This window comes from Euprymna scolopes, chromosome 21 (assembly GCF_053919585.1).
Source record: "Euprymna scolopes isolate OS-2025 chromosome 21, ASM5391958v1, whole genome shotgun sequence".
NCBI classification, from domain to species: Eukaryota; Metazoa; Mollusca; class Cephalopoda; order Sepiida; family Sepiolidae; genus Euprymna; species Euprymna scolopes.
Genome location: NC_136502.1, coordinates 106,823,927 through 106,834,084, shown reverse-complemented (window position 1 = coordinate 106,834,084; position 10,158 = coordinate 106,823,927). Strand labels below are relative to the sequence as shown.

Genomic DNA, 10,158 nt, shown 5'->3' with positions numbered 1-10,158 from the left:
TCCGCAATCATCAGGAAGTAATACTTAATTCTGATCGGAAGATTCGAACACAGTCACAAAATATATATATATATATATATATATATATATATATATATATATATATATATATATATATATACTGGCAGGACGCCCGGTGTTTCCGGTTATAAAATACGCATAAATATATTTAATTCATACAGAAACCGAGACATGTACATGCGAGTATTTGTTTTTCCTAAGCACTGCACTTCTTGTAAGTAAAAAACAAAAATACTCGAGCTGAGATCAAAACCAGAACCTAAATGCAGTGAGTCAATACGATAACCATTCGGCCAGCACGACACGAACGTTTGAAAGTGCTTTCAAACCGACTTATATCTAACATAAGGAATCTGTAATGTGAACCATTTGCGCATGCAAATCGTGAAACAGGGAAAAATCTGACAAATCTCACGTACCATTTTATAAATTTTGATCTCTTTTTCTGGATGAAAATCGATTAAAAAGTTTTCCACATAAAATATATACTGAATGACCTATATACCAAATTTCAAATTTAAAAATTCGTTGAGCATATAGGTTGAGAAATGCCATCAAACACACATGCGGTCTCATATATATATATATATATATAGTCATTGACATACAGTACTGTTTCACAGCTCATCAATGCGGCTAGACAGGCAACTTCCTCAAGCCAGGATCGAAACCCGACCGCCCAAATGACAGATATATATATACAGTCCTGGCCAAAATCATAAGACCACTTAAGAAAGTAAGCGTTTACACATATTATCGAATTTTTAATCAAACAAATGGTTGAAACCATTGCCAAAAGGGAAAATATGATGGAAAAAAATGAAATCCGCTTCATTCGAAACCTTGATCTAATAATTATTTAAAAAAAAAAAACATTTTTCACCTGGTCAAAATGATAAGACCACTGATAATTTATCTAACAAAAGGCAATTATAAATTACTAAAAAAGGTCTCAATATTTAGTATAGCCTCCATTATTACGAATTACTTCAAAAATTCTCTTCGGCATGCTTGCGACTAAGTTTTTTATCAGTTGAAAACTGAATCAGAAAGTTCCTTTATCCGATCATACTGGGTTCCATCCTTGAACACTTCTTTTGCAATCCATCCCCAAAATTTTCAATGGGATTGAGGTCCGGAGAACATGCTGGATGATCTAACAATTCCATATTATTTGAAGAAAAGTATTCTCGTGCTTGTCGAGAAGTGTGTATCGCAGCATTGTCTTGCTGGAAAATCCAATTTCTTCAACACAGACATGGACCTTCAGTCCTGATAGAAGCATTTTCAAACATTGAAATGTACTTCAATGATGTTTACCAGCCTTTCACTACTTGCAACTTTAGGGTCCCAGCTGACGAGAAAGCACCCCAGATCATTAAAGACCCTCCTCCACTATGCCGAGTTGAAAAAGTCTCTTTGGGCAAATTTTTATCATGCGAATAATGTTGAAATCCATCTGGACCATCTAGATTAAACTTTTTCTCATTGGACAAAATTACATTTTCCCACTTCTCTTCATCCCAAGTCTGGTATTTGGTGGCATATTTAAGTCGGTTAGTTTTGTGCTGTTCAAGAAGACGTAGTTTCTGCAGTCGCTTTAAATGATTGAAATCCTTCATTTTCAGATGCCTTCTGATGGTTTTAGGACTACATTCTGCTGCTGTTTGGCTTTTCAATCGACTTGAGCTCATACTGGAGTTTTTTTAAACTTCTGATACGGCGATCCAGTGATGGGGGTTATTTTTTTTTGGTCGACCTGGACTCTTTTTGTGCCCATATTGCTCTGGATTTCTTAAAAAATTTGTGATGACCGTTTTGCTACGATTCACTTCGTTTGCAATGTATCTATGGGAGAGTCCACCCCTATTAAGCTCAAAGATCTTTCCTCTCTCAAACTCTGATAATGGTTTCCCTTTTGCCATTTATAATTTAGTAAGATGTTTTTTATCCACTAACAAGTTGCTTTTAGTAACATAGAAAGCTTTTCGTATTCATTTTTTCAAAACTAGCCGATTTTATTAAAGTGGTCTTATCATTTTGACCAGGTGAAAATGTTTGTTTTTGAAAAAATAATTATTAGATCAGGGTTAAGGTTTCTAATGAAGCAGATTTCATTTTTTTTCCATCATATTTTCCCTTTTGGCAATGGTTTCAACCATTTGTTTGATTAAAAATTTGATAATATGCATAAACGCTTACTTTCTTAAGTGGTCTTATGATTTTGACCAGGACTATATATATATATATATATATACATATATATATATACATATATATATATATATATATATATATATATATATATATATATATATATATATATATGTATAGGTACGGCTTTTTTATTTTTAATAAACAAGTAGTTGTGTTGTTTTTACACACAAATAAAAATCTATTGAACTCCATTATTGTTGAGCAACTTTTTTTCCAGAAAAATAAAACCCTGAATTTTATCATATGTTAAGCATAATAATATAAACCATTTTCTACTATTTTTAATAGAATTTAAGATTTAAAATTTTCCAAAACCACACAATTCACCGCCATTTCTGATAACATTTTGATAACAATAAATAATTTTAAAAAAAGAGATTTTTGAATCAATTATTATTATTATTATTATTATTATTATTATTATTATTATTATTTTTATTATTATTATTATTATTATTATTATTATTATTATTATTATTATTATTGTCGTCGTCTAAATAAGATTTAGCATGATTTGCTATAAGAATATGTAAAAAATATTGTAACACTAGCGGGGGTACTCGGCGATGCCCGGGGTTTTGGAGGTGTGTGTGTGTGTGTGTGTGTGTGTGTGTGTGTGTGTGTGTGTGTGTGTGTGTGTGTGTCTGTAAGGGTAAAGTAAAGAATAAGTGAAGTAAAATAAAAATAAAAATGATGTTAAAATTCTTTAAAAATTCGCCCCCCCCCTCCCCGCAAAAAAAAACCCAGCGAACAAACGTGAAAAAAAAGAAATCTGAAAAACAAAAGCAAAAATAAGGGTAAAAAATGATGAACGTGTTCGGAAAAACAAAAACAAAAAACACAGCGAAAAACGAAAAAAAAAAAAAAGAAAGAAAATGGCATAAATAACCCTTCGTTTCGGTTAAGTCCATGGTGCGTTTCACCCAGTAGAAAGCATAGAAAGAAAAGGAACGTTAAAATTCCATTCCAGTTTTTTTTAAGCAACTACAAAACGAAATAAAATGGAAATGATGTTTTAAATGTTAATTTTATAAAAAAAGGAAATGGAAAGAATCTTTTTTTTTAGTGTAAAAATGTTGGGGAAAAAATGGTAATTAAGCAACGTAAAAGTAAGCGTGGGATAAGAATTACTGTTTGTGGAAATGTCGCTATCGGTTAATTCCGTGGTGCGTCTCACCCAATAGGAAGCATAGAACGGAAATGCATGGTAAAATTTCATTCCAGGTTTTTAAAGCAACTACGAAGTACAGAAAACCGAAACCAGCGTTCATTCGTAACTGTTCCTTGTGAACGATCCCGCAACGGTGTAAGTGGTGACGGGGAAGGAGGAATTAATTAGAGAGAAAAAATTTTACTACTTCCATTGATTTTAACCGATTTTGGCAGTGAACTCTCAGCAGAAAAAATATAGGAATCTACGATTATCGAGGAAGTGGAGAGGTAATATGCCTATAACACTCCTCAGATATTGTGCTGCAGTTTGTGCATATTACATTTGCATAAAATGTCTTGATTTTTAATCATATTAAGGTCAAAATCAGAGGGAAAAATGAGTTCATTTTATATATATATATATATATATATATATATATATATATATATATATATGTGTGTGTGTGGGGAGGAAGGGATAATTACCTGAATTTCAAATAATTTTATCTTTTATCTCAATATGTAGAAATACCGATGCGAAATTAAAAAATCCAAAATTTTATGTTAAAGTATGGTAGGCTTTACAAGTCAAAGTAAACAAATTTAGTCGTAACGTCTATTTTGACGATTAAGTGAAGAATAAAGGTTTAATTTTTTCATAAACGACACACATACACACATAGCAATTTTCAAAATTTTCGTTTTGATATCTTTTCTAAAATGAATATGTTAACTTTCCGAGTAGTAATATAATCGTTATGATGAAAGCTACAGTTAAAATTTTGTTTTGAATTCTGTTTTAGGAATGTTTATTAAAATGAAAATTAAATGAATTCTTATTATCCCCACTATATATATATGTGTGTGTGTGTGTGTGTGTGTGTGTGTGTGTGTGTGTGCGTGCGTGTGTGTTGGCAACATAAGCCCCGAATTTAAGCAACGATGAGGCTGGCCAATACCATATGGGTGACCATTTTGTTGAGAATGCTAGGCTCCGTATGGCTGTCTTGCCATCAGGACTAAGTGTTTCTGGACGATAGAGTATGGTATATGAAAAAGTCAAGCGCAAGTCACAGCATCATCAGATATTTGACAAACCAGTGATGTTGCTATTTATTTGCCTCCCCAGGAGGGCAGAGTTAGACACAAGATCGGTATTTAATGTGGGGGAAATCAGGCTCCCCAAAAATAGAACACTCTGAATAAAAACAAATATAAAAATTGACCCTGTCCAGAAAGATTCCGTTAAATGCTTCCACCTAACAATTTTATATAAAAAAAGATATCGTTAAACTTTAATTTAAAGTTCAGGTCCATCATCATCATCATCATCATCATCATCATCATCATCATCACAATAATAATATATATGTGTGTGTGTGTGTGCGCGCGCGCGTGTGTGTATGTGTGTGTGTGTTGTGGTAGCATACGGGGAGGAGTGTCAACTATATAAATATGGTTGGTATCGTAAAGACGAGAGAGACTCAGTCAATGGCGACGAGTTTACGAACGAACCATACGGAGAAAAATTAATAATTAAGAGCCTTCGTCAATGGGACGAGTTATTGAAGAACCCAGGCGGAAGATGAAAAAATATTAATTAAAAGCCGCTACTTTAAAAAATGCGTCGAAGGAGTTGACGCACGCAAAAAAAATGTTCAACCGTAACTTAACGACGAAGGAGTCGGAAAGTTATAATATCTAAAAGTCGTTAAAAGACAACTGAGCATTAAGTCAAGCATTGAGCATTTAAGAATTGTCACCAAGAAAAAAATTAAAATATGTCGTTACACCAACAACGGTGACTTTGAATTGAAAAAGCTGCATCGATACACCTTAAAACTGGTTCGACTACTAAAACATGTATGAAATTAAAATACGCACAAATACGACGTGTCAACTTTGAAAATGTAACGAACCTTTAAAAAATGTATTTTGTTTGTGCAATTCTATAGTGACTGATTTACCTCTGCTGATAAATCAAAGGGTTCTCGTTAATATACGCGAACAGAAGTGCAATAAAAAAAAGAAAAGAACGAATGATGAACAATTTCTAAAAGTTATAAAAACTTTTGTGTATGTTGCAAGTGAAGTAATTTTTAAGGAGTTGAGTTAGTGCTTTTTGGGCACTCCCTAATAAAATAAATAATTCGACACAAGCTACTGAATAAACGAACAAACAACTTAACAAGGAAAAAAAGTTTATTGAAGCGAGTCAGGGTAAGATGCCAAAAAGATATAACTCGGATAAAACTTGTCTGCCTTTGCCCGGTAGTTATTCCCAAGTGGGAATCGTTGATACCGGCGTAGAGAGAGAGAGAGAGAGAGAGAGAGAGAGAGAGAGAGAGAGAGAGAGAGAGAGAGAGAGAGAGAGAGAGAGAGACAGGCCCGCTTTCTTTGGCGTCTGGCTGGAAAAAAGGAGGAGTTTTTCTCGTCCGGAACGGAAGCAGTTAGAGTTCCTTAGGGGGTAAGGAAGGTCCCTGCGCTATGCCTCTGATTGGTCAGTATGTGCCATATCGCACAGTCAGGGGAAGCACTGACGCACAAGAAAAGAGTTCTATTTGTTTCTGCTACAAATTCATACTTGCAGAGAGTTTTAAAAAATTCACCGATAGAATTTGTTCACAAAATATAAAAGAATATCAAAAGTTGATGATCATCACGGACTTACGGATGTTAAAAGCAGGACATGAAATAAAAAAGGCGTAAGTTGGTGCAATGTTTTTTTTTTTCTGTTGTTCAACTTATATTATAGTTATGGCAAATTAAAAGTATATTCATTGTTGCATATACATTAAACTGCTTTGCCTTCGGGACAAGATCAAAGTGTAGTATCTGTTCTTCAGATGCTGCACTTCAATTTCTTGTTCTCTTTCAGTGGAGGAGAAATCCTTCACGACTGAGACAATTTTTATTTTTGTATCTTTTCTCCACGTTAAAAAAAAAAAAACGACCCTGGTGTCTAACTCTGTCCCGTGGGGAGGCATAGTAAATAGGTACTTTATCTAAACATGGAAGAATTCGCCAAAGTCATAACAGAATTATTCAAATCACAGCAAGAAAATCAACAGCGTCAAAATGAACAGTTGGACCTATTAATAAGGGAACAATAGATAATGCAGAAAAAAATTCCAGAAGAACAGGATGAACGGCTAGAAAAACAGGAAGAACGGTTCGCACTCCTGCAGTTAGAGAACGAGAAATATCATAAAAATTCCAAGAAGTACAAAGGAAATTTTAAACAAAATTACACAAGGAAGCAATGTCAAGGTCCGAAGGAATGCAGAACAAGCATTAGAAATTCAAAAGTTAACCCTGGAGAAACTAAACAACAACCGGTCAAATACAGGAAATTCTACATATTCTATTAACACCATGCTTAATTCGCTGGAAAATTTCAACAATGCACCAGACGAAGAGAAAACGTTTGAATCGTATTATAAACGTTATGTGTATATTTTTGCCACAGACTGTGAAAGCTGGTCGAACTCAAAAGTCAGTCTATCACAAAAAAAATAGGGACAGTGAAACATATCAATTTTGTAGATTTTATTCTTCCGAGGAAAACAAATGAGTTGGAATTCTCGGAGACAGCTAAATTGCTAAAGGAGCTGTTTGGACCAAATATGTCGCTTTGGCATAAGCGATGGTTAAATATGAACGTCTCTAAATATGATGATGAGGATTATTTCACATATGCATCTATAGTAAATATTGTGAAAACTTCAGATTGGCAGAGGTTACGATTGAGAAGTTCAAGTGCTTAATTTTTGCTCAAGGGTTAGTATCAAATCTTATTTCCAAAATAAGACATAGTTTTGTCTAAACTCGAATCTGAGCAGAAACTTTACTTGCAGAAATCAGCAGACTTCTTATTACATTTCAGAATATTAATTGACTGTAAAAATAAATTAATAATTGATTCAAACACCAAGTTTGCTCAACAAGTATCCATTATCAATCAAGTTAATCAGAAAGTATATATATTAATAATATTAAAGATCAACATCCCGAAATCTAATTCCTACTGAGAGAATTCAATTCTCTCTTTCTACGAAGAGCGAAAGATGATGTCAATGACAGCTCAAAAGTGAAGCATCACATCGACACAGGAGGCAACAAGCCAACCTTTTGTAAAGTTCGTCAACTGTCTCAGGAAAAATTTGATGCTGCTAAAAAGGAATTCACAACTTTATTACAAGCAGGAATTATTAGACAATCTACCTCATTATGGGCATCGCCACTCCATATGGTACCAAAGAGTACACCTGGTGAATGGAGAGCTTCTGGTGATTATAGATTCCTTAATGCAATCACAAAACCCGATCGGTATCCTGTACCACATTTTTCTTTTTTAATTTTTATTTATTTATTTATTTATTATTATTTTTTAATTGCATTTTCACCCCCAAACAAGGCACATTGCTACTTTGTAGGGGGCTACTATCAGGGACATAAGCATCAGGGGTACTGTGTAGGAAGTTTGGCAGCAAGATGTTGGTTAACGTTACACTTGAACTTCTGCATGTCAGTACAGTCGGAAGCAGGGACCCGGAAGGGAATTCCAAAGTCTAGCTGTTCTGGGGAAGCACCTACTGGAGTAGAAAGCTCTCTTGCATCTAGGGATCTCTACTGTGAAGGGGTGGGATTTAGCTGCCCGTCAGGTTTTTCGGGGGTATTTACGTCGAGGGGGCACAAGTGCTTGCAGTTCGTCAGAGCATTTGTCGTTAAAGTACTTGCAGAACAGGCATGTATAGAACATATACAAAGTATTTCTTCTAAGCTGGAAAATAAGGAGTTTTCAAAACTGGACTTGTTGAAAGCATACCATCAGATGTAAATAAAGATGATATACAGAAAACTTCAGTCATAAATCCCTTTGGTGCGTATGAGTATTTATATATGCCTTTCGGATTTCGAAACGCTGGAGCTACCTTTCAACGCTTCATGGACAATATATTTATGAATGTGGAGTGTGTATTTATTTATATCGACGATTTGTTGATAATGTCTGCATCAGAAACATCTCATATAGAAGATTTAAAACGTGTTTTCCAAATTCTCAAAGAGAATAATCTAAAATTATCCCTTAATAAATGTGAATTTTTAAAATCTTCATTAAGTTATTTAGGATTCCACGTTAGCCCAGAAGGACTGACACCTACTGCAGAAAAAATAGCAGAAATTAAAAATTAAAAATTTCCCTGAACCTAATGAATCAGCATCGTTGTGAAGATTTCTCGGAATGATACATTTTTATAGAAAATTAATTCTGAAATTTTCTGATATAGTGTTACCGCTTAGTGAATTTGATAAGTTACATCCTAAAGACAAATCATTTAAATTTAGTGAAGCTGAAAGAAAATCTTTTACTGAAATTAAAGAAACTTTAGCTAACATAACTGCCCTTCCCCATCCTATCTCAAGTGTTACCAATCATCATTTAGTGACTGGCAACTCTAATTTTGCTGCTGGTGCTTGTTTGCATCAGATTGTAAAAGAGGAACCTATTCCCATAGGTTTCTTCTCTAAGAAATTGAATGACAGTCAAAAGAGGTTTTCTACATTTGATCGTGAATTACTAGCCGCTTATCTGGCCATATTCAGAGTGACCCACTCCGAACGGGACAGGCCAGAGCCCAGTAAAACCTTACCACCTGGCACACACCTGTCCCGTTCAGAGTGAGTCACTCTGAATAGGGCAAGGGCAAAAGTTGCAAAAACTGCCGACAACCTCCTCATGTGGGGTTACTCTACGACTGCTGAATGCCCCTGTGGTGCCCAAGTTCAGACCATCGGGCACATTTTAACATCTTGCCCACTGGGGCCCAACTGCACGGACGAAGACCTCAGTGTTGGTAATGAAACCGCACGCCGCTGGTTGAAGAGATGATGATCTGGCCGTACTTCATTTCAAGTCACAAATTGAAGGCAAACAGGTATATTTATTCACAAATCACAAACCTGTGGTGTCAGCCTATAAGAAATCAACGCCCATGAAATCTGACAAACAACAACGTTATTTGTCTGTAATTACAGAATATGTGTATGATATTATATATATATATATATATATATATATATATATATATGAATAAAAAAGAATGCGAAAAGTATAAAAGCTTATAACTTTTCTTTATTCGTTTTTAATTGGTGACGTGCAGGAATACAAAATAATAATATTATGAAAAAAAATTAGAAAACTTTTTTCATAAGTACATAATTTTCGACCGAGCCTTCAGTCTTCATCGTTGTAGTGAAAGTATATCTATATCTATATATATATATATATATATATATATATATATATATATATATATACACGAAGGAGTGAAAATATCGTTGCTGACTGCTTGCCTCATCTTGCCAATGCAGTTTCTGTAGACTTCTTTGATCTCCCTGCCTTGGTGGAACAACAAGCAGCTGATGATGAAAGATTATTCTGATAAACTTAAGTCCTCTAAATTTTCTCCAGATTCAAAACTCTTATATGACGTTTCAACGCCGTACCCTCGTCCTTTTGTACCCAAGTCATCAAGGAGGGCTATCTTTGATTAATTTCATGCTCTATCACATCCAGGAACAAAAGCATCATTAAAATTGATCACATCAAGATTTTATTGGCCTGAAATGGATAAGATAAGACAATATTGCAAGGAATGCCTCAACTGTCAGAAATCCAAAGTTACGAGACATACAAGATCTCCAGTTGAACCATTCAATCTACCTTCGAATCGATTTGAAACTGTGCATCCTGTCATAGTGGAT

General features: G+C 34.4%; 1 protein-coding gene across 1 annotated transcript; it reads left to right on the top strand.

Moving 5' to 3' along the window:
- The first annotated feature begins 6,765 nt into the window (after window positions 1–6,765).
- On the top strand, window positions 6,766–9,076 carry LOC145242878 (uncharacterized). The gene is made up of 3 exons (XM_080105989.1): window positions 6,766–6,815; window positions 7,450–7,679; window positions 8,682–9,076. Exons 1-3 carry the CDS (start codon window positions 6,766–6,768, stop codon window positions 9,074–9,076), a joined length of 675 nt encoding a protein of 224 aa, XP_079962115.1.
- Window positions 9,077–10,158: the final 1,082 nt, after the last annotated feature.